Raw genomic sequence first — 25,542 nt, forward strand, 5'->3', positions numbered from 1 at the left:
AGGCAACGTTTTCCAATCTTCTATTGTCCAGTTTTGGTGAGCCTGTGTGAATTGTAGCCTCAGTTTCCTGTTGTTAGCTGACAGGAGTGGCACCTGGTGTGGTCTCCTGCTGCTGTAGCCCGTCTGCTTCAAGGTTGGACATGTTGTTGGTTCAGAGATGGTCTTCTGCAGACCTTGGTTGTAACCAGTGGTTATTTGAGTTACTGTTGCCTTTCTATCATCTTGAACCAGTCTGGCCATTCTCCTCTGACCTCTGGCATCAACAAGCCATTTTGGCTCATTGGATATTGTCTTTTTTTCAGACCATCATCTGTGAACTCTAGAGATGGTTGTATGTGAAAATCCCAGTAGATCAGGGGAACAAGATGTGCAAAATTTCCATGTGCAAGGTTATTGAAGGGCAAAAACACGGTGGAGTTGGGACAGAAAACCATAAAGCTGACAGCTCTCTGTTAGAGAGAGGTGAGGTGGTGTACAGAGTTATTGCTTTGGACAGGCAACATTTCCTTTATCTGTCCTTGTGACAGCAAAGCACAGACAGATAAAGGAAATCTTTGCCACTGACTTTTATGTGTGTATGTTTATGTAGGCTACACAATAAACATATGTGCCGTTCAAGCTATTTTTTGCTATAACATTTTTCAATTTAGTTTTTTAATAGGCTATATATTAATGGACATGCTCTTGTTGTTTTGACTGCTTAAGAAACACAATAACTTCTTTGGATGTAACCAACCGCAAAGACATTTCTGGAACTGCTCCTGCACTGTAATTTGAGCTTCTGTTAATAAAAACAAATCTTTGCAAAAAGAAACACAGTAACTTTGTGATTTCATAGAAATGCTATGCATGGCAACTTTTGTTGAGTTTAGAATCTTGATCAGTATTCATTGATTATATCACACTTGTCTTTACACAAGCACGACACAGAAACTTTTGACATAGCTCATACAGCTCTCACAGTTTCAGTACTGCTCGTTTTGTCTTGATACTCTCTGATTTGGATTTTCAGCTTCCTGTTCTTTACACTTAAGTTAATTTTGTTAATTTTATTGTTACTGTTGCACCCAATAGACCCTGAATGCTCAACACACCCTATCTATGTCTCAGTAGACCATTTAAATCTCTCTGATCATCCATTTAATTATTTCTGTTAACATGTCTTGGCAGAAAAGAACGAGTACACTCACTGGACCCTACAGAGTAATTACTCACTTATTAAATTTGTCCCTTTAAAAAAAAAAAAAAAAAAATACAATTTTCTGATATAAAAATTCATTGTTTCCTAGTATCAGTCCTCCTTCTGTCAGTGTCCTTTCCTTCTTACAATGGCAAGTGAAAAACACACAAGACCTAAAGAGTCTTGCTCAGTCAGGGTCCAGGAACTGGAGCACAGGGTGATTAATCACAGCAGTGGTAGTATAAAATGTCTTCAGTGAAAAGGGTCGAACTCAAGCAAGAGATGAAGCAGCTGAATCATTTTATAGCTTTATTATACACAAGAAAACAAATGCATCCAAGTCATAAAAACATACTTTTCTAAAACCTGAGCAATCTACGCATATTTTGTCATTCATACATTTTTTATAGCTGCCGATGAAAGGTTGTAATGATGTCCCTTTCGACACGTGTCATTAAATGTATGAAAAACAATAGATTATGACAGTTAAAGGAATTTATTTGGCATTTTTTAATCAAAAAAGCATCTCTTTTTTACCTTTTTGTCCTCTGTAGCAAATCGTGTCTGTAGTCTAAATAGTTTTAGTTTTCAATCATTTCAGATTTCATTAACACCAAACACTAAAAGTGGAAATATGAGTCTCAGAGCAGACAGTGACTCAGCTGTTTGGCCACAAGCATCCACTCCATTCTCAGACACACTAGCCAAAGTGCAAGATGGATAGAATTGTGGCCTTATTCACAGGACGCTGAACCTCATGCTACTTTGTCCTTAACACAACAACTCACTATGAAGTCTAAACTTGATTAATAGTCAGGACACATTCCTACACATTTTAGGCACAAACCAGGTTGTACTTATTGGCTGTCATTACCACCTTGCACCAGTCCCAATTCTGAATATGTCTTGAAAGAAAAAATCTGTCTTAGTTTGGACAGAAGACAAAAATGTAATAATCTAAATTACCTCACTACTATTCTGGTTCAGTTTCTGTGTTGCTATTTTAAGATTTGTTTCTAACAGACTTGGAAAACATGAAGAAAAAAGAAAAAATTAAGAATGACCATAAATGGCTATTAAACCCATTAGAAGAATTTCCGGCTGATCCTCTTTATCCACTTGTTACGCGCCAGCAGATCAGTGGGTGACACAGCAAAAACACTTCAACAAGGCTTACATGAGTATTAACTCCCACTCTTCAAACATGAACAATTTGCAACTTATTCCAACAAAGGACTCGAGGAATGGACATCATCATCATTGGATATAAGGAATCAAGACTCACATTCAAGCAGTTTACAGGTGGTAACAGAGTGGCCAATACTGGCTCCCAAAATATAATATGACAACAGCATGGAGAACAAGTACAGCAAAAACGAAATTGAAACATGTCTGGTGTTTATCACTGACTTGATGACACTGCAGGCCAGTATTTTCTATTTACATTTATCTACATTTTATCACAAAAACATAAACAGGCTATAAAAGATGGTACTTCAGCATGATGGATAGAAAGTAACAACAAAAGGCCAACAACAAAAGATGTCTGATTCATTAAAGGGTAAGTTTGGTATTTTTCAATGTGGACCATGTTTTCCTGTGTTTCTGAGTCTGGGTGGCTAATGGGAGCAACAATTTTTTGATCCAGTACTGAGCAAGAGCTCTGCAACTGGCAGTGATGAAACAGGCTGCTACGTAACCACTCAGGGCATGTTCCCACTAGTAGTGCAACGATGATTAATGATCAATACATAATGAAAACATCGATTCATATCATCATCTTTAAGATACACCTTTATTTTGAAATTCCCATGGTACTTCTGTCACCATTTCCATCCATGGACACCTTGTTCTTAAACATTTCACAGTGCTAGTGGCCTAGCACCACGCAGAGAATGGTAAGCAGCCAAGAAAAAGACAATGAGGATATTTACTGATATCACCTCATATTGATCGCAACCCCTGAATTGAAATCATATTGTGGCAGACCTTGGGATATCGGCATATACCATATTGTTGTTTAAAGAATCAATATAGTATTGTATTGTGATCACTTACACCCCTAGTTCGAATCTTCAATCCATCCTTCCATTTTCATTCGCTTATCCAGAGCCGGGTCGTGGGGGCAGCATGTCGAGCAAAGCGCCCCAGACATCCCTCTTCCCAGCAACGCTTTCCAGCTCCTCTGGGGGGGACCTCAAGGTGTTCCCAGGCCAGATGAGATATGTAATTCCTCCAGCGTGTTCTGGGTCTGCCCCAGGACCTCCTACCAGTGGGATATGCCTGAAACGCCCAGGAGGCACCCTGATCAGATGCCCGAACCACCTCAACTGACCCCTTTCGGCACAAAGGAGCTGGATGGATTTTTTTCCCATAAATTGTCAGACACTTGTAATAACAATCAGAGCCCGTCAGTGGCAAATACAAGCACTTTTATTGAACTTAAACTGACGATGCGAACCTGCCCGGAGTGGTTACACTGCAGCCTGTTTCACTGTTGATGTCTGCAGCTGTCTCAAGTTACACTAGACTGATTTTAAAAATTGTTGATGCCATTACTCACTTCAACACAAAAACATGGGAAAATAGGGTCCAAGCTGAAAAATACCATACCGGTACTTACCCTTTATCAAAGCTGTGGATAATCTGTCTGCAGGCTTAACTACCACATTACAACCGACTTAAGACACATCCTCCCTGTCAGGGTATGTCTTCATGTAGAGCTCAACCATTGAATCCAGGTCATACCCAACATCAGCGTTCATGTTCAAAAGAGCGAGACTTTTTGATTTGAATTTGTCAGGTGTGTTCTCCATGTACATCTGGAAGCGCTTGTACGCCACATCACAGCTGTCTTCCAGAGCCAAGGTAGGCAGGATGCCGATCCGTCTAAGAACTGCGAGCATGTTTGGGAAGAACTTCACGTCAGCCAGCTGCAGTGTTTCGTGGAGACTGGAGGGCAGACTCTCCCCTTTGCCTCTTTTGCTCCATTTAACCCACCAACAGTGCAGCTCAGCGGAGAGGGTTCCTGCATTGGGGATGTCATTTTTAAACACTTGTACGCTCTCTTCCTCAGGTTCTGTTGACTTATGCGGCTCTATGACGGCAGGGAGCAGCGACAGACATCTCAGAGCCTTCAGGTGGTCCTCACAGAAGAGTTCATTCACTTCATTGATTATGTGCTGCACCACTGGAACAGACAGGTGATCCTTGTAGTGAATTTCTGGCCGAATGGCTCGACATTCTGACTGGTACTTTCTCAAGAATGACCGAGGAATCTTTACTGGGATCTCCATCGCAGCAGCTAGATTAACGGCCTCATCGTTCCAGAACTCATGATACACATCGATGTTGTCAGACACCTCCTTCAGAGAGTGCAACACAGCTTTTGAACTGGCTGCAGCAAAGTGGGCATCTGCTCCCGTCCCTTGCAGGTTCTTCCCAAATGCTTGTGTAAGTGTCAGAGCGTTTTTCAGCACCACCAGCGCCATGACAAACTCAAAATCAGCCAGTGCTTTTGAAATCTCTAAGGCAGTGTGTGTGACTTGGTCGTTCCACCTCATGTCCTCGTTGTCATGAACACTGTCCACACACAGCAGCAACGCCTCTAGGATTTCCACTGCCACCTCAAACGCATCTTGCCGTCTGGTCCAGCTGGTTCCACAAATCTCCTTCAGTTCCTTGGCCTTCTCCTCTCTGTCCGCATAGAAAATCGAAATGGCGTGCTCCAACTCCAACTGCAGCAAAGGGGACTGACTGAAGAATGACTCAATCTTCTTAAAGGTAGACAAAACAAGCTGAACCCCTGACAACGCCATACCATTTGCCAGTGAGAGGTTCAATGCATGAGTAGATCTTAGCATCAGCACTGCCATCGGGTACCTCTCCATCAGTTTGGCAGCAAATGTTTTCATTTTACTAAAATGTGTCCCAGAGCAGGAGTGGGCTTGACCTCTACACTGTTCCATATCCAAGCCCCATTTTTCAGTCATTTCAGACAGCATTTTCTCTGCAAAGTCTGCTCCATCTCCTTCAAAGGATAAGAATCCAACAAACCTCTCCTGCTGGTAGTTAGACTGGTCCACATAACGGAGAAACACGGGGAGGTACCATTCTCCTGAGATCTTTACCAAATCATCAGTAAGTAATGAGAAACAGCCATTTTGTTTAACTTCCTCCAACAGCTTACTGCGGATGTATCTCTCGCACACCTCGATCAACTGATTCAGCTGAGCTGATGAGCAGCACACCTGATTCATGTCGTACCTCTTCTTAAGGGCTTCATCTCCACAATTCATGCGATATTCTAACAGAGACTGAAAGTTGCTCGACACAAGGCTATCCTGTTTATTATCACCAGGCCCTGTCAGAGGAATGTTTTGCTCTCCCAGCAGTACAACAACTTCAAATAATGACTTAAGATACTCTTTGTCTTCCTCCTCCTGGGGGAGTGTCTTGACATCTTCTTTAACTGTCTTTTTGATTTCTAAAAAGGAAAAGAGAAACAGTTGCACATTTATCAAGTGATTAATGTGGGTGTGGGAGCCATTACTTTCATTTTTGAGTAATATATGTGTGTGTTAATATTTCGACTTACTTTTTCTCCCCTTACTGCTCGTTTCATTCTCTTTGGTCTACAAAAATTGTCAAAGTAAAAAGGTGTTTATATAAAAACTACATTAATCAAATTACACAAAATATTTTCCCCATTTTCATGAATTAAGATTTCTTTTTCCCCACCGTCTCTTTGCTGCGCTTCACTTGCCCGTTTTGAGGTTGGCCTGTTACATCGAAGACAGTTGGCACTGCATCATCCTTCAGTACTGTACTCTGAGCGTCCTGAAAACAAAGACAAGCCAGAAAAGTTCAAAATAGTAAATATAAAGACTAAGGACAGTATAAAGATATATAATATGAAGACAGTAAATATAAAGACTGAATAAAAACTATTTCTTATGTTGAACTTATCTCAAAACCTTATTTATCTACATATTCACTTAGCCACTACACAATATATTGTATTAACTAAATAATCTGTGAAATAATATGCAGGGCTGGGTTAAATCCTTTTCACATTTTACTTGAAGATTGGCAAAAAAGCACTGCAAAGTCAAGGGCAGGGGCAAACTGAGGCTCCAGAGCCACATGCGGATCTTTAGCCCCTCTCCAGTGGTCCCCAGTGGCTTTGACCGAAAATCATGTGGAAATAATGCTGCATTCCAGGCAAATGCTCACTTAGCTCTATTAGTAATGTTGATTGGCTAAATTCGATTCGAAAGGCTGTGTTACTTTTATTAAGAGGCTCAAATTGGCCAAATATGGCTCTTTTGAAAGTAAAAGTTGCCAACCCTTGGTCTAGGGTCACATTGTCGTCTGCAATGTGGTACTAAATTATGTACTTTAAAAACATTACTTACACTATCAACCGATGCTGTTTCAAAATGTTTTCCACACACTCGGTAGTATCTGTACAACTGGTCTGGTGATTTGTCTATGAGTTCTGGCCTCTGGCATTTTTCAACCCACTTCTTGGACCTGAAAGGAGATGGTTCACCAAAATGAGAACAAGGTTTAAAGTCAATAGAAGTTATGAGTTGGAGGTTTTTAATTACTAGCAACACTGTCTGAGAATATGGTGATAAAGAGTACATAAAAAGCATAAAAGTGTATTAAACAATCTTATAAATGAGTGGCTGGTGACACCTGTCTATGTTGTGGCTTAGTGGGGCAATGGTGTATAAATAGCATGATCTGTTATAAAACACACCTCCTGCTGACTGTTAAACATATTGTAATGCAGCACAGTAGTTCAAATGGATCAGCAATTAAGTGAGCCTCGTTTAATTCACAAATGCATGTTACTGAAGATGCAGTGACTACGCAAGGGTTGAATGGATACATGTGTTCATGGTGCTAGGTACATACATCAACACGTTAAGTCACTAAAGCGGGAACTGCCCATTGTTCCGACCATATTAAACCCATTGTTCCGACCATATTAAACTCATTGTTCCGAGGTCCGTTCCGAAATCATCATGATGCCCTGTGGTTAAGGTCTGGTTAGGTTTAGGCACAAAAACCACTTGGTTAGGGTCAGGAAAAGATCATGGTGTGGGTTAAAATGAAAAAGAAACTGACAAATACATAAGCCGTGAGCCTGCTCCACCTCATGCCGGTCGCGGCGCACCATACGCCCGCCGCGAGCCGTTCGGCACCGCGGACAGTCGGACTAATGGGATGTCGAACCAATGACATGGGCCCACTAAAGCAACAAAGTAACGTTAGCAAGTGAAGAAGACAATACACCAATACTTTGCACTGGGAATAACATTAACAGCATGTCTTGACTTGTCGTAGCAGAGAAAGCACAGGTGAAACTAATTTCGCACGCAGTATTCAAAGTTACAGGACCCTGGATCTAGCTTGTCTGCTCGGGGGTAGCTCGAGAGCTTCCTGTTTGCTTTAGCATCTGCATTAGTATTAGTTACCTTTCTGGATCTTGCGGAAACCTGAAGAGTGGCTGCGGGCCGGATTTGCCACTAGCACAGTTCGGAACAGCGCAGTGATTCTGCATTACAATTTTATTTTTGTATCATATACTCGTTTCCCGCGGCGAAATCCTTTTGAGGATAGCCAACTGTGTTGCTAACGCTTGTTAGCTGTTAAGTAACGGTCAACACCAGGGTAACTTCCGGTGTTCACTTTCAAAATAAAAATGCATCGTGTTTGAGTAGCTAACATATATCTCTTTCTGTATGTGTACTGTATTTTTTATTTTTTATAAGCGAAAACACTTGTTTCCAAAGGCCACCGACAAACGATATCGTGCATGCTTCTTGTTTTAGATTGTGATTTAGATTTTATTTTGAAGGCTAATTCGCTTGCGTGTTAAAACAGTTTTGTGAAACGTGATGTGTTTAACAACGTGCATTAAAGCGCGCGCTTCGCTTCTTTCCCATAATACTTTGCAGTCTTTTCAAAGCCCGATGGTTGGAAACATGCCATGACATATTTCAGCTCTTGAAGTTAACCTCAGTTCATAAATAATGATACACTTACCTGTGACACGACATTTTAAGAAAATAAATTTATCATACTCTCTTGTTTATTCCTGCAAAATTTTATCCTCAGAAGTGTAACTTTACAAACCAAAGGCCATAATAAACTGTATATGGCATGTGATGAATAAGGTGATGTGATCTCATCTGGATACAAGCAGTGTTGGAAATGTTTCTTTTAAAACGTAATAGGTTACAGATCAGAAGTTACCCTGTTAAAATGTACTAGGTAATGTAACTATTTAATTACCTCATCAAAGTAATGCAAGTTATTACATTTGATTACTTTTCAGACAACTGTTTAAACTGGGCAATAAAGCTGAGAAATGTCTGGAAAAAGGCTATGCCAAAAGAAGATATTCCTTCGTAGTGGATGTTATACTCTACATATGAACATTTTACTGTACAAATTATAGTTGAATGTAACCCTTTTGTAATCATCAACATTTTGATTAGTAACTGTATTTAATTATACATGTTTTCTCAGTAATTGTAACTGATTATAGCTACATTTATTATGTAATTTAATTACTACAACTAGTTACATGCCGTCTAAATAGTTGCTCCTCAACACTGGATACAAGAGACACTTGTTTTTCATCTATGAGTTGTGTGCTAAGATAAGATAAGATAAGATAAAATTTTATTAATCCCACACTTACAGACAGCACAGACAGAAAAAAAGAGGGTGACAATGTTGCTTGAGTAGAAGAAAATTAAAGATTAAGAAATATAAAATGTGTATACAGTATATATATATATATATATATATATATATATATGGATAAAAAGTGCTGACTGCATATCTGTCGGGATTCTTAAACCATCTACACCAGTGGTTCCCAACTAATGGGTCGCGGTCCAAAAGTGAGTCGTGGGCCCATTCTGCCTCACAAACTTCATTTGTACAGTCAAATTTTGAAGTGCCATTTTCTGCTGTAGAGTGAGTGACTAACCGACAGCTACATGACAGAGACAGAAAACTAGCTCGACAACATGGCCAAACGCAAGCACAATGCTGCATGCATTAATCTGTGGGACCTCAAACTAATGACTAAGGAGAAATTTGGACCCTGTGGCTGGACCAGTTGGGAGCCACTGGGCTATAATATCATAGTAGATGGGCCTTAAATGTGCCTTTAGTTTCTTTCTTTTGTCTTTTTTTATTATGCTCTTAACCCCCCAGGCATGTTTTTTTTTTAATTTTGCATTGTGGTTATTCTTACTGTCAAAATGAGTGACATGCAATTTGATCAGTAAAGTTTTATTTTAAAAAAATGACACACACGCTTTTCTTTATATTATTATTATTAATAGTAGTAGTAGTATTAAAACATGCAATTGCATTTGCCTACTTGTGCAGAAAAATATTACCTTAGATATTTAATTTCCTTGTGCTGACCTTATAAAACAGTGAGTGTAGTTCATTTCTACACTCTATTTACATTATAGCAACATGATGTAAATATGCACTGTTTCCTGAAAATATTTGTTTTTGTTGACCTTGTGTCCCTGATGATGATTTGTGGTTTGTTTTCCACTCACAGAGGCTGTCAGGGCCGTCATGCATGGGGCGTGTGTGGAGAAACTGTTTGCATGGACCGGTATCAGAGGAATCCTATTTGGTTTCAAACATTCAAACAAGAAGGCATGAAAACTTGTGACATGAAAGAAATGACGTATCTTCTCCAGTTCTCGTTTTCAGTTTCGAGGCATCCTATTGGTTGATTTCGTTCTGTCGCGATACTACGGTAACCAATTGCAGAGCAGCAGCGCCAAGTCAAATCGAATATTTTTCCGCAGAGAAGCAAACGGCGTAAACTGCTCTGGAGTTGTGCTTTCGCCTCCTGTTGTAACTCACAACAAAGGACCACACAAGGGTGAGTTAACATTTATTTTTAACTTTGATTAAATAAAGATAAAGACAAAGCCAGCACACTAGCTGGCATTTTGCTAACGGCTAACGTCCCGCTGACATTAACGTTTTATCGCGTTTATCGTCATGTAAGCTAACGTTAAGTTGTGTGCACAAAGTTCACGCGAAACTAGATAAAGAGTATATGATGTTCTCTCCAAATGTAAAAGGAAAAACGCATGAAAACTGCTAATACTTAGAGTGAAATGTTGTCACAAAGTTTTGACAGTTTACCCCCAGCATGCTAGATGATGCAAGCTAACGCTAATGACCCAGCTTAGTTACTAACAGTTACGACCTAACGTAATTACTTTGTTTCAGAAATACCCATTACTCTGACGTGGTCGAGGCTTCACCATGGAAAACGTCGCCGTTTCAAGACGAAACCACACCTATAAGAAAGTAAGTTACCATCACTGAATATCATGTGAACTACATTCATTGTTTTAGCCCACGCTCCACCTACATAATGCTCTTCTTGTTTTAGGGAAACAAGGAAAATGCTCAGCCTGTTCATGGAAGCAAGTCTTTAATCAGAAGAGACAAACCGTCTGTTACTCCCTTCCAACTGACAAACAAGAAAGAGGAAATCTTGGCAGTAAACGGCCCCCTTAAAGCCAAGGCAGACACAAAGTCAGCGCCTGTTGATGTTCTGAAAAAGACTGTGCAGAAAGATGGAAAGGGAGCCACTGCTGCTGCTGCTAATGTCAAACAACAACAAACACACAGCCGAGCCTTCCTCACCGAACAGGCTGTGAGGCACAAAAAAATAGTTGCTGAAGCTCCAAAGCCCCCAGCCCCTGTGCCATCATCAAAATCAGCTCTCGGCATGTACAAAGGCAAGATTGTCCAGTCAAAAATTGGGTCAATTTGGAAATCAGCTAGCACCACTGCCATGGCAGATCCCAAACCTGCAGCAGCTAAAACAGAGCACCAAAGGGTTGGAAATGCAACCAAACGCAGGTCCAAATCTGTCGCTGACCTTCCCAGGCATGTCGCACAAAAACCTGTGCCGACAAGGTCCAAGTCAGTGTCAGATAGATCTGCGCAGGTGTCCAAGCCTGCTGTCACCAGCCGCCCTCCTGCTAGGTTCTACTCTGCTCGCCCTCCTGCCAGAACCGTCCCAGCAACACTAGCCAGTACCAGCTCCAGAAACGCTAAAGTGGATCCCACCAAGAGAAGTGGGACTCAAGACTCAAAGCCAAAGACTACAGCGACAGAAAAGAAGGTCAACAAACCTGTCTCAAGTGCCAGCAGTCAGTACAGATATACAATGGAGACTGCAGAGGAAAGAAGGTGAGACTTTTTCCTTCATACATTTGCCTTGGTGTTACTGTACGTCAGAAATGCTCAAATGCTTTTGTGTTCCCTCTGCAGAGCGAAACTGGCCGAGTGGATGGCCTCCAAGGGCAAAACTTTCAAGAGACCAGCCATGACAACAGAACCCGCTAAAACCAAAGCCTCTGCAAAACCTGAAGCTGATCTCAAACCACAGCCTTGTGTTGAGCCGCAGCCGCCTACACAGCGCAACCCTGAACCTGAACCCAGACTGGAAGCACACATGCCAGACTCTGTCACCGCTTACTGTGCAGAGTTACCAACATGCAGCCAAACTCCAGGGATCATGAACACCACTCTGGACCTGCTGGAAAACTCTGACACAGATCCGCTTGTTGAGCCACAGGACAGTGTGGATGATGTAAGGAAACAGGCACCGTTTCTGTTAATTTTGTTTTCGCTGCATCAAAAATCTTGCCTTCTGCACTGATAAACCACGTTTATTTGCTTCATTGTGACAGATCGTCGTGAACCTGTGTGATGCTTTAGAGGCCATGGAGACACCCTCTAGATGTGATGATGGTAAGTTCACTAGTGACTGACGACTTTGGTATTCATCTACTCAGATAACTGGCATCTCTGGTTTAAACATGAATAACAGACAATATAACTGCAGTCGTTTAATGTGCTGTATTGACACTTCTCACACCAACACCCTCTTTATTTTCATTAGAAATTTCCCAGGTGACAGATGTGTGCAGTGATGTTGAAATGGAGGACAACAAACCAAATGATGACTGTGAAGAAGAGGAGCTGAAGAAGGAAGTGCCTGAGGATGTTAGCGAGCAGCCAAAGGTTGAGCAAGTGAAGGATGAAAAAGAAGAAAGTGTTGACGATGTGGAGACAGATGATGATGATGATGATGAAGTGGAAAGTGATGATGATGAGGGTGTAATGAAGACCACACCACAGATGGAGAATGCTTCAGTAATAAAATACAGTGTGAAGACTACTCCATACCTGCAGAGGTGAGTCCATACATTTTTTTTTTCTTTAACCTTGAATTAACTTACAACAAAGTACTTTTTTGACACTTGTAATATTGTGTTTTTTTCCCCCTTCAAACAGTGTGAAGAAGACGATCGAAGATGAGGTCAGCACAAGCACATCCCGGAAAAAGAGCAACATCAAAGACCTGAAGTTTCTGACCCCGGTGCGCCGCTCCAGCCGCATCCATCGCAAATCCTCCCGCCTGCCCGCGATGCTGGTCGATCATGATCCCTGTGTGTCGTCACTGGCCGAGCTGGTGAAGCTGGACGACGACGCGAATGCCTACATCTACAGGAAAAATGAGGCACTTCTGGAAGATTTGCCAGACCAGCCCAGCCAGTGAGGAGCTCTGTAAATGTGTTGTTTAAAAAAAATCCTACATGTATGGGACTGGAACTAATGGACACTTTATACTGATACTCTTAAATGGTTTTTATTAATCTGAATGAAGACTTTTACTGTTGTTTTATTGTACTGGGAGGGACTTTGCCTTAACACTGTTCATTAAGTTGACATTTATTGCCAAACGCACTACAATAAAAGAATTTTGCCTTATGCTTTTGAGACTTGAATGCATCTGTATCATACAGACTACATTGCTGACTACAACTTTGCTACTTTTACTACATTAATTTGCATTTGTTTCAAATTTGCCATTACTAAAAGTTAAAGAGGTAGGCTGCTCACGGCTGAAAATGTCTGGCCTATCAACATTTTCTGGTTTTAAAATCTGGCCCAATTGAATTTGTAATTTAATAACCCTGTGCTGAGCCATAGTTGTATGACACACGTTTTTGTTGACGAAATGTTATTTAATTTGGTGTATGGGCTACACAGGGAGCTGCTGGAGAGAGGCTAACGAGGAGCATGAGGCTGCATGTTGCCTTCCCCTGGTTTAGATTGTCATAAAGTTCCCGCATCAATTATCTCAATTTATTTGGTGAAGCAGTGCAAGAGGGAAATAAAAGACAAACCACTATTAACTCACGTTTAATCCCACTTTAATTGACCACATAGTAAAAACCCAAAGCGCTCTTGAATGAACACTGCTTTCTTTTAACCACTTCATGGCAAATCGCGCCTCATGACATCAGACTGGACGTTTTCACACCAGCTCCCTCTGATCCCAGATGAGACATTTCATTATGACAAAATAAAAAAAAATGAAAATCATCCACAAAAAAAAAAAAATCTCTTTGATGCAATTTTCTTCCACCAAACAAAAAGTATAAAAAGTACTCTTTTCCCACTCATCTGCAGACCACAGGGGAAGGCGTTCAGTGCTGTGTGCTAAAAGGCTGTTTCCACCGCCATCTGAAGATTTTATGTCCTCGAAAGTCCCCGGTTGTCCAGATCTTTGACCTGAAATGCGGAACAAAAAAGACTTGGTTAGAAAGGTCAACTTTGATTCACACAAAAGAATAAGCTGCATAACTTTGTGATTTCCTAAATGTCTCCAGAGAGAGATGGTGTCAGATCTAAGCTTGACCAGCAAACCAATTTGGGATTCCCAAATGTGATGATGCTGTGTTGAAACACAGGGTAAGGAGGAAACGTTAGTGGCTTTACCTTGTATATCCTAACCAGCCAGTGCTCTGTTGTGTAGGCCTCCTCCAACACATCCAGCTCAAAGTCTTTGTTCCCAATCTCAGCATTCCTCACTCTGTCATAACCAGGTGGGCGCTCTGCAAAAAGGGTCAGTGAGTCCATCAAAATGACAGTACAAGACTTGTTTCATATTAATAATGAGGACCAGCATGAATATTTATGCATTACTCCTTATTTATATCTTGTCTCATGACAGTGCAGTTGTCTTTTTTGCACTGGGCATCCATCTTCACAGTCTGGCTCCATGGCTTTTGCCAACAGCTTTAAAAGTATCATTTAAATGAAAGCACTACACCATCAATCATCCTAAACTAAACAGCCCTTTCAAAAACGCTTATATTCACAATCTGCATCTGATAGCAAGGTAAAGGTGCATGATGAAAAACAGATCACACTAGGCTGCAGAGTTACTCACTGGCCTCTGTGTAGACCTGGCCGAAGCGGTAGTAGCACATCTTGTACATGAGGCAGTTGAGCAGTACAGGGGAGCCCTCGCGGTCCACTCTGAACTCTCCGGTGGGAGTGTAGTAGTCGTGCTCCTTGATGTGTTTGCCCGTGTCCGTGCTTCCGCCAATACGGACCATCCACAGAAACTTGTTGATGTCTGAGGGAGACAGAACGACCAGTTAGAGAGGTGGTAAAATGCCCTTTTAAAGATTTTTTGCTTCACTTTGCTGTGACATTCAATGACAAACATGAAAATGAGAATAAATATGCCATTACAGAATGCAAGCAAATGAAAACGCTGTTTGAGATGTATTAGACGCATATCTCTGGCCAAATGGAATGTGACTGCATTTATTGTTTCAGTCTATTTAAAAGCTGGATGGATGAGGTGTACAGTGTCGCTGACATAGATGTCAGAGTTGGTGCTGGATAAGGACAGAATTCAGTGAGGTGATGTTTTTAGATGGCTGAACATGTTAGCTGTGTTGCTTTGCAGCAACACAAGTCCCATGCACCCTCTGCGCATGATTTATTGTCGCTTAACATTAACAGATGATGATCCGTTTCAGGGGAATAGCTCTTCCACTTCTGCTCCGGACATTTGGTTTGCATTTCGCCCGTCTGCCCTCTGTTGTATATTACTCTTCCACTCTGGACTGCAGCTGCAACATTCAGGGATGTTTTTCACAGGCTGTCACTGCAGGGTTCACATGCTGCAGCATGGCAGCTCCCCAAAAAAGGAGGCTAGCTGTTACTCTAGGAAGTGCCTGACTTGATATGCAGCCGAGTTTATGAGCAGAGCACACGTTTTAAAGGTCAATAGCGCACTCCATCATTTCAAATGTGATCAAGATTAGTACTCCATTAACTGTGCAGTTCAACTTTGCAAACAGACCATCAAACCAAAGCTCTATTAAATCCAGCTCCATAAAACTTACACCTAAAGTACCAATGTGTCTGTCGATGTGCATTTTTATGTCAAGCTGCTTTAAAAGCCAGTGTTGCGAGTACTGCACTGACAGAGCTACTGATACTTGGGACGTACCGTCTGAAGAGTAGCCCGTCAGTCCTCCGAAGATGACCAGGACATAACTGACATCCAGCTCCCTCATAATCTCATAGGCCCTCTCTTCTGTGGATGCCATGGCCTATGGAACAAACAGCCCAGTCAACACAGCAGCACTTTAGAAACACAATTACCCTGAATAGGGATGCACGATAATATCGGCATGTCATCAGTATTGGTTGTTACATATTGTTACATATCAGCATATCGGCAAAAAATCCAACATTGTGCATCCCTAACGCTTAACCAGCTCACCTGTCCAACTCTGGAGATGTGCGTGTTGTTCCACGTGTTGTTGTCCACTAGAATTGTTCGATTAGCCATTGCAGTTATCTGATAGCCATAATCCCACCACGACATGACTTTGGCATCCTGCATACACAAAACAAAACTCGAATCATTGAAAGGAAGCCCTACGATGGTGCATGACTCACAACAACAATCAATAAGCCTATTAAGAGCTCTCAACTGATTTAACTATTCTTTATTTCTTCTTATGACTGACCTCAGGAGTGTTGTGGCGGAGCCAATAGTACGCCTCTCTGAAGTCATCGAAGATGATGCGGCTGCCGTCACCTCCACGGGCTGACAAGACAATTGAGGGAGAGGAGTAGGCTTCGCTGGTCACCCAGGTAGAGTGGAAGGTGTATGTAATGAGGAAGAAGGCCATGACCAGAATCATCCCACTGGCAACCTGGTAAGAATGTGCAACACAGGAAGTTGTCAGGTTTTACCTTTCCGTCCTTGGGGCCATTAATGTGCTTTTATTTTGACAACTAAAACAAAAGATGCTTTAGGAAAAAAAAGCATTAGTATCCTTCCCTGAAGAATGTAATGGCATTTTATTAGTTAGAGAATACACATCTGCACAAGCGAGAACTTTAATAAATGCACCAATGTCACAACGTAAAAAAGTCCTGTATTTAAAATTCTAAAACTACAGAAGTAATCTCAACATAATTTACTTAAAGTATCAGAATAAAAGTACATCATCTACAGAAAAGTAGCTCCAGTGACTGACACACCATATATAACATTATAGTACTAGTACTAGTACTGGCAGGAGTGTATTTAGGTCTAGCTAAGTAGTGACATCTCAATAGTGTTTCATTATCATGCCTCCTGCTGGTACAGGCTGTAGATGGCACCACCCTCTAGAGCAGGGGTGGCCAACCAGTCAGAGACCAAGAGCCACACAAATTACCGTGGTACTACAAAAAGCCACATCATACACGTGTGCTTACAAACGCACTCCCTCTCTCACACAAACACTAAATGACATAAAATCAAAATCCATACATTTCCAATTTTCAAAGCCAGATTTATTTATCTCACACACAAATGAATAAGCATGAATAGAGATATACACAAACACAGTCTCTCCCTCTCATACTGTCTTTCTCCGTCCCCCCTCCACACCCACAGTCTCTCCCTCTCCAGCTCTCTCCACACACATCCACAGTCTCTCCCACTCTCATACTCTCTCCAGATTAGTGTTGTCATGGTACCAAAATTGGGACCCACTGTACGATACCAGTGAAAGTATCACGGTTCTGAGTAGTATCATGATACCACAGCAAAGATGAGGCAGATGTGCCTTTTGTCATTTATAAAAAGATAAATCACTTTTCTATAATACATCAATGATATTTCAATGGAATAAATTACTTATTGACTTATTCATACTTCAAAAACAGCATCAATAAGTGATTAACATAGGGGGGGATCAAAATAAAATAAATAAATAAAATAAAAATCAACCAGCCACCCTCCTCCCCTCACAAGTCCCTTCATAAGTAAAGAACAGTCCCTAAAGTGCGGTGAGGTTTGTGGACCGTTACCTGCCGCAAAGCGAAATGTGAACGGCTTGTTTCTCCTCTGACACGCCACATACCTGTGTGCTGCCACGGCTCGGCTGTTCAGGTATTTCTGGGCAGTCATGACGCCAATTTATTCACCTGGAGCCGTGCTTCTCAGTCGCTGGTAAGCCGTTATCTTGCGCCGCGGAACACTATGGCTGTTATTGGCCAGCGCATGGACACTCACCCTCCTTTGACTGGACTTTGAACTTATCCCACAGTAGTGGCACCGTGTCATGTACCGTGGTGTTTAAGTAGCAGCCTACTGCGGTCTACCGTTGGTACCAGTATACCTTGCAACACTACTCCACACACATCCACACACAGTCTCTCCCTCTCTCATACTCTCTCCACACACGCACATGCACACACAAAGACACGCATTTCTTCCCTGACATTTTTTGTTGTTGTGATATCGCCACCGCGCTGTCCTGCATTCCTCCTGAACTCCACACCTGCCTGTGCGCACTCCTCTCTCTCTCACTCGCTCCACTTAAGCCTGTTACATTTCTTAAAGGGCCATACGCACTCCTAACACTAAATTGATTTTTTTATGACAGAAGAGCCGCACGCCAATGGTTTTAATTAATGGATCGAAGAGCCGCACACTGATAGGCAAAGAACCGCATGCGGCTCGCGAGCCGCGGGTTGGCCACCCCTGCTCTAGAGAGTCACAACTATGCAATGACAATAAAGGTTTTCTAATTCTAGTTCTCTGCCACGGCTATAATTCAGTCTGAACCTGTCTCACAGGCCTCCTACCTCATTTTTGATGGGGTAGGTGGAGTCCTGCTGCTTCTTGCTCTTCTTGTCTGGCCGGCTGACATCCAGGTTCTTCATGTAAGTGGTAAGCACCTGGGACACACCGATGCCTGACAGGATGCACATGACTGGAGCCAGAACCAACATCAGACGCACCTGAAAAGGCAACAAACAAACAACATTTTTGTCTCTATTAGGGGGGGCAGCGGATGTTTAGGAGGAGATAACAGGTCAACAGTATATGCCACAGAGAAGTGGTATGCATCATCTGAAAGCTGGGAACCTTAAGCCTTATTGGAGATGCAGCACGACTCTGTGTGTCAAGTTTGTCTAGTCATAAATCTGTATTGAACATTGTGTCCTGGTTAGATGCCTATTCAGTCTTTTAAAGTTTAGAGTGTATAGATGTTTAGAGTGTTATGATGGAAGTATATGATGGCCATTCCCATGCTCAATTGACCTTTCGCTAAGCCCCGCCCCTTTGTGATGGTCTAACAAGCTGTCAGAGTAAGCACGTAGCCCACACTGTAACTAACTGCACTCTCTGAAGAAATATTACAATATTTGTGGAAAAATGAAACAGTGATTCCAGAGAGAAGCAGACAGAGGGGTCTACAGTCTGTGTTTGAAGGATATCAGCAGTAGTCTCGCCACCAGACAATCAGAGATCACTGGCTTCTGATAGTCTGGGGACACTCCTTTCTAAAGTGTGTTTAACACACCGGCGAAAACGGCCGGCAACAAAGCAACGCCTCTTGCATTTTTGAAAAGGACACGCCTTCCCAGAAATGTGCGCTCCCCCTTTTCTCGTCCGCAAGGAAATAAACACACAGAGAGCTTGAAAATGGATGCTGAGAGATTTAACTCCGTTTTATCAAACGTGTGCTCAGTCCACAAGATTGTGGAAATGAAGGACTTACAGCAACTTGAGCCATTTTGTACCGCTACACGTGTTTCTAGTCGGACTATGTTTAAGAGCACAAGAGTTCAGCGAGCCACCAAAGGACCACCCTGTGGATTTACTATTGGTTCTGCAACATAGGGAGTTTTTTTAAACTGTGAAACTGTATCCGCCCATCTAAACACAAAATCAGGGAGAAAGTCATCAGTCTGTAGTTAAGCAAAGCGTCTAAAGACAGACTTGTGAGTCTAACTCAGCAGCAACAACAGGTTAAAAAGACAGAGATGGTTAAAAGCTAAAGCCCAACTATAGGCTACAGATCACAGTGTAAAAGTGAACCACCACATCACTGCTGATCGCCACACAAGACAATGAATATAAAGGGAAACTTTGCTAATATTGAACCAGCTGTGTGGCATTGCAGTGTGTGTAGATGAACGGTGTTTGGCTTTGCCCCCATGCTGTTGCCTGCACCTGGACCTCCGCCGCTGGACAGGCAGGGATCTCTGGGTAAAGTCAAACAACGTTCATCTGTGCACACTGTGATGACACAGTGCTGGTTGAATATCAGCAAAGTTTCCCTGCTTCCCTTCACTGGTTCCTGTACAGCAGGGTCGCTCTTTGTTTCACTGTTATAATCATTAAAAAGCAAAAGCAGCATGTGTATACATTCAGTAGGCTATATCTTCAGTAGCTAGCTAGCTAACCCTACACTTCTCAGGGTTTGATTTTGGTTTTGGAACAGGGAAGAAACGTATATCTTTCTCCAACCTCTCCAGGTAACGAGTATCATTAATACACGACGTGCCCCAGGCACAACATTTAGCTCCAAAACCAGCCGGAAAATGAAGGAAATCTGAAATGACTGCATTAGAGTCAATGGAGCACAGCTGTGTTGTTGCTGGACCCTGGTCTGAGCCGGCCCCATGCTACGTTATGATTAGCCAGTCTGCGTCTGGGGGCAGGACTTAGCGAAGGGTCCATTATGTCTATTAAGTCATTGCAGAAATTACTGGGTTGACACCATTTGTTTCACAGATTTGGTGCTAAAAAGAAGTTATACAAATGGTCAAAAAAAACATGTTGTGATTTGGTATCAAAACTTTTGGCATTTGGAGATTTGAAGACAGTAATGTCAGCTGATGTTGCAGGTGTCCTAGTGGAGTGGAAGATGTTAACCCATGTGAGGTACAAAGTTAAAAGAAAAATAGAAATACACCTTTCTTAATACATGTTTTTTGATTTACTTCAATTATGCTTAACGTTGTGAGTGTGCGGTCTTCTAGTGACACAAACCCCAACAGCAAACAATTAAAGGCTCTCTGAAGAGTCTTTTGAGACATATGTGTGGTGCTATACAGGACGTACCATGACAGCTGAGAAGTACATGCTGGTAACTCCATACATGATGATGAAGATCCTGGCGTCTGACAGGTTGTTGAAACAGTAGTAGAGACCGACTGTAAGGAAAGGGAGGGATACGGTCAGTCAAAACCCAACAAGAATACAGTAATCTGTGTGTTTCATTTGCATGAAAGATGAAATGATCGCACAGTGTAAACCTCTTGTTACTCTGTGTGTGGGCACTTGCCTGGGAACATGAAGACCAGCAGCTGGAGGTCAAAGTAGTATGAGGACCAGGTTGTGGGCTGGTGCTCAGAGACAGAGGCGATGATGGGAATGTTGTTCTTGGCATAGGAGGGATCCAGCAGGGAGTAGAAGCGACCAGTCCATGGAGAGATCTTACCTGAGGGGAATATACTTTTGGTCAGTCACGGTCCAGAGTGAAAGAACTTAAAATCAGTTTCTCACAAGACAAAAGCAAACATCTTAAAACACTTTGCCATTCACTATGATGCCGTTTGCCAATGTATCTACTGGTGCAACTTGTCAATGTTCTTACCGGTCAGCATGAGAACAGTGCCCACAGACAGCAGGATGAAGCCCACCAGGGAGATGACACTCTTGAACAGCACCTCAAATTGCTGGGCGTTGAGTTTGCTGCGCAGGTAGTCCACAAAGGCATGAATCTGGCACAAGCCAAACATACCGAAGGCTGCCATGTGCTCTGATGACTGCACCGGCTGGTGTACGAGGGAAGAGAGACAGGAAGGTGAGTGAAACCTCTCTTCCTAACACGACACTGATTTTTGTATTGCCGAGTAAGTCACGTCACATTAAATGGTATGTTTTCAGCTTACCTGGAAACCAACAAAAGAGATCTGCATTGAGAGGATAGTGCCCAGGCAGTAGACCGTGCAATAAGCCACATAGATGCGGTGGGAGAATCGGCCTGTGAGCATCAGAACCAGGACGTGGAGGGGGATGAGGTTGATCAGGAACACGTAGCCACCCCAGGAAGAAACCTTTACACACAAACACCTTATCAACATCTCTGTTAACTCCAAATTTATCTAATAAAATGTGCTTTTTTTTAGTTCTCCTCACCATGTAGAAGTAGGCCAGTGCGCACATGGATGACCAGTACACTGACCCTGTTTTGACAGCCTTGATCCACATGTAATAGGTCAACAGCATGCAGAAGATGGCGATACCTAAATGGGATATCACAGAGGGATTTTATTCATCTTTTTGTGATGTTTTATTTAAGTGACAGTGTTGTGCACTTCAGGTGTATACCTTCATTATCATAGGAGCCAGCAACAGAACGAGAGATGTAACCAGGCACCACTGCGATCATGGCAGCAGCCAGGAGCCCGGCACCTGCATCCTACAGGGACAAAGGGCTCTTTAGTGGTAACAGAGTGTACATCATCATATCAATAAAAGCATATTGAACTAATTTTTTGTTTTAGGTCCAAGAAATCCTGATGAGGTAATTTCTTTATTAATTTTGGGTTTGAGACACTAAATACCTAACAGAAAGCCTGTGCTCCCATCTGGTGGCGTGTGGAGATTAAAAGATGTGGGCAAGAAGGGCTTGACAAGCGACCAGGGCTCCTGGTCTTAAAAGTCTTAAATAAACATAGAGGAAATTCAAGTCTTACATTATCTTAAATTTACCATAAATTTGCTTGAGGCATTTAAAGGTGGTGCATTTAAGGCTAATGGGAAAACTGCCATGCACCCATGCCTGCAAAATGTCCAATAACCTGTGTTTGTTTAACTTGTTTGTACTAGACAATCGGAGATTCTCCTATTAATGAGTATTATAGGTTCGCTAGCTTCATTATTTATCATTGCAAACACAGCCTTGGATGAGTCATGACAAATATCTGTAGCCCTGAGACATCTTGTCAGACATAACAGCTGAAATATATTTGGAAATCCAAGATTCATTGTCGAGAACCTTGAAAATAAATCTTGTGTGATCTCCACAAGATATAATTTTAAATGGAAAACATTACAAATGCCGCACTTTTCCTAATCTAAATGCAGGCAATTTTATAAGTTACTCTCTTTTCTATCAAAGAAATTGTTTTGAAGGTTTTTGGATCTTACATTACATTTGTTGAGGTTGTATAAAGCATTAAATTTGACTTTATAAATGGGACAAGAGCCCTGCGAAGGACACAACAGAGTTGCCTTAAGGGAACTGTACGATCTAGTGTTTTTTGGAGCTTAACCCATATTAATAACAAGTCATGATATTTCTGCTGCTTTTATTTTGACCATTCTTTTTTAAATCTGACCTTTTAAACAAGTGTGGATTTTTATTAAGAGTTTATAACATAGTTTGTTGTGTATCTGTGTCTACCTTCAGCTCCTTGGTGAAGTGGTAGGTGACTATGGCGGTGAAGGAAGAGAACAGGGGAGCCAGGAAGACACAGACATTTCGGATGTCAATGGTGATGTGGAAAAAATGTAGGACGTGGTACAGGACGGCAGAAGTGATCATCAGTCCTGGTGAGAGAAGAAAGGGAGACGAGACAACTTTGCATTAAGGCCAATAAAGGCAGACTGTGTACATAATTCTCTCTTCTGACTTTTAAACATTTGATCTGCTCTACTTCTGAGATCAAACAACCAAGGATAAATCCTTCATTCATTCATCTACTTGTGCTGCTCTCTAATATCTTTCTCTGATTTCTACCTGGATAAATGGTTCCCCCGATGATCCTCCCCAGAGGATACCATGCTCTGTCATCAAACCAGTTGTGAAACTTATAAAATCCTTCTTCTGCCAGGAAGCGGGTGGTACGGTAGTTAAAGTACCTAAAGGTGAGATGAAGGTGAGACGTTACTTGAAGGTGTGAGATCTATTAACAATCCTTGAAAATAACCGTGACAGAAGTGGCACTTACGGATCAAACTCATGGATGACACTTTCAAACCTCAAGACGGAAAAGAGTCTGGTGGAGAATGCTGAAGAGGAGGAAAAGCACATGAATCAATGTGTGCAATATGACATTGACAATCAGGCACAGTCTGCTCTTCTCTACCATTGTAGTTCATTTTAGGGACTCTTGTACACTAGTTACCTCACTCCTATTGTAACTCTATTGATTTTAGATGCTCAGAAAAATGTGTGGCCTTCTCAAAAGCTCACTCACAGTTGCTCGATGATTTCAGCATCTTCACTTCTGACAGTAATCAATTGAAAGAGTGTCCTCATACACGTACTTGGGTATATGGATAGATGACAAGCTTTGCTATTGCCATTTTACGTAGCCTTGAGTCAGTGCACCATGCATCTCTACGTTTTATTAGAAATGCAAAGTCACTTACTCATCACTGCATTCTTTATGATTTGGTGGGTTGGACTTCACTGACCACTTGCAGACAGCAGCACTTAAATATTTTTATCTATAAAGCAATACCGGGGCGAACGTCCAGCCAACCTCTGCACCTTTGTGTATGTCAGCTCTGGTAGTTACCAGCTGCGCTGCTCCAGGTGGTTGCTTTTTAATGTTGCCTGTGTTTTAACAGATCTGGGAAAAACTAGTCTCCTACCCTGATCTAAGATGTAAAATTAGAAACACTTATATCCATCGATGAATTTAAAGGCATCATAAAGAATGTGGTGACAGAGACATGTGCTTGTTTTTCTATGTTTGAAAAGTTGTTGTTTTATTGTGGATTTTTGTATTATATGTTGCATTTTCATGTGTTTTGTGCTGCTACCTTTCAATCTCAATGGGAATTCCTGGTTAAATAAAAGGTTAAATAAATAAATGAGGCACTGTTTTTTGCTTTGCTCCTTGAAAACACTTTTTATCGTGAATATTTGAGTATTTTGCCAGATATTTAATACTCTATTGTTCTAAAACTGGACCCAGTGAGTAACCCCGACCCAGGGATTCCGCTGGTTATTCTGATGTGAATGTCAATTGTTGTTACTGTAATTTGAAGCATTCTCTGGCACAAGAATTTCCTTCGGGATAAATAAAGTTCTACTGATTTAAGTTGAATTGTAACATCTGTATTTTTAGTTTTAGCAAAGCATACTGATGTGCATGGGAATTAGAGGACTCACAGAGGATAGCAGCCATAGACAGGATGAGCAGCTTCAGCAGCGTGTCCTGCTTCTCATAGGACAAACGGAGGAAGCCCAGCTTGGTCATTTTGGCGAGGGTAGGGACAGCTCACCGTACTACCTGATGAAGAGACAGACAAGCACTGTAAAAGACTACAAACAGGAGGACTGTGGAGGAAAGGCCACTCTCACCTAATATAAGTGTACTTATTGAAATGCATCCTGCATTATAAGAAATCAATGTCAATGCCAGGCTGTAAGCAAGCCAGATTCTCATAAAATCAAAGTCTTCCAGCTGTTAGGAGCCAACTTCATGTCCAGCCCAACCAGATAAGGCCACGCACTAAGATGTGGCGTCAGGAACCAGGAACCACGTCCACTCTGGAAAACTTCTGCAGGGATTTGTGCCTGCTTTCTTTAATTTAGTGCATTTAGCAAAACCAAAAAACATACAGCTCAACAGACCTGTAATAAATGCTAAGTTCAAAGGTAGCACTACCTGAGCTAACCTTAGAAGAACTGACAGTTAACCAACCTTTCCAGTTTCACATAGCAAGGACATGAGCAGCATCATTGTTCACTAAGTTACCTATTGGCACGAATACTGCGCACATTTCTGAATGAAAGCAGTGTTATTATAGCACAGACAGCGTCTTATAGCTGCTCAGCATTAGGCCGGCTAAGTGTTGATGCTGCTTCCTTCCAGTTAAAAGTGTGAGAGTAACGTTAGCTAGCAATGCTAACCTGCTAGCTGCTGTATAATGAACGCCCCAGCCCCGCGCCTCCTCTCCGACTTATTTTACAAATACCAGCGACTCCTTCACATGTGGCAGCAGGACGACAGCCTAAAATAAAAACTGGTGCTCCTAAATGAGCTAAAAGATTTAATATTTAATGTTCAGGAGGACTCACCCGCTCCGTTCCTGTTACTCATACACTATTCACACACAACCTTCACCGTGAGCTAGTCCCACCCCAACC

At 41.9% G+C, this 25,542-nt stretch overlaps 3 protein-coding genes across 4 annotated transcripts; 1 reads left to right on the forward strand and 2 right to left on the reverse strand.

The window, feature by feature from the left end:
- Positions 1–1,476: 1,476 nt before the first annotated feature.
- Positions 1,477–7,881, reverse strand: thap12a (THAP domain containing 12a). The gene is made up of 5 exons (XM_033651746.2): positions 7,669–7,881; positions 6,598–6,715; positions 5,921–6,019; positions 5,778–5,814; positions 1,477–5,666 (listed from the first exon to the last, which is right to left on the reverse strand). Exons 1-5 carry the CDS (start codon positions 7,752–7,754, stop codon positions 3,862–3,864), a joined length of 2,145 nt encoding a protein of 714 aa, XP_033507637.2. The 5' UTR covers positions 7,755–7,881; the 3' UTR covers positions 1,477–3,861.
- A 2,125-nt stretch (positions 7,882–10,006) lies between these two features.
- On the forward strand, positions 10,007–13,043 carry LOC117269519 (cytoskeleton-associated protein 2). Its single transcript, XM_033646565.2, has 7 exons — positions 10,007–10,118; positions 10,475–10,555; positions 10,641–11,449; positions 11,531–11,852; positions 11,953–12,013; positions 12,165–12,459; positions 12,560–13,043. Exons 2-7 carry the CDS (start codon positions 10,511–10,513, stop codon positions 12,822–12,824), a joined length of 1,797 nt encoding a protein of 598 aa, XP_033502456.2. The 5' UTR covers positions 10,007–10,118; positions 10,475–10,510; the 3' UTR covers positions 12,825–13,043.
- A 422-nt stretch (positions 13,044–13,465) lies between these two features.
- stt3a (STT3 oligosaccharyltransferase complex catalytic subunit A) lies at positions 13,466–25,542 on the reverse strand. Of its 2 annotated transcripts, none has more exons than XM_033646541.2 (18): positions 25,474–25,542; positions 24,562–24,682; positions 23,390–23,450; positions 23,179–23,300; positions 22,843–22,988; positions 21,765–21,855; positions 21,573–21,679; positions 21,326–21,490; positions 21,028–21,208; positions 20,716–20,871; positions 20,493–20,584; positions 18,224–18,379; positions 16,108–16,296; positions 15,858–15,974; positions 15,582–15,684; positions 14,505–14,693; positions 14,051–14,166; positions 13,466–13,843 (listed from the first exon to the last, which is right to left on the reverse strand). In XM_033646541.2, exons 2-18 carry the CDS (start codon positions 24,647–24,649, stop codon positions 13,805–13,807), a joined length of 2,118 nt encoding a protein of 705 aa, XP_033502432.1. In that variant the 5' UTR covers positions 24,650–24,682; positions 25,474–25,542; the 3' UTR covers positions 13,466–13,804. The 2 variants fall into 2 exon arrangements, with proteins under 2 accessions (XP_033502432.1, XP_033502441.1); XM_033646550.2 differs by lacking the exon at positions 25,474–25,542 and adding an exon at positions 25,306–25,327.

The sequence above is a fragment of the Epinephelus lanceolatus genome, chromosome 11, assembly GCF_041903045.1.
Source record: "Epinephelus lanceolatus isolate andai-2023 chromosome 11, ASM4190304v1, whole genome shotgun sequence".
NCBI classification, from domain to species: domain Eukaryota; kingdom Metazoa; phylum Chordata; class Actinopteri; order Perciformes; family Serranidae; genus Epinephelus; species Epinephelus lanceolatus.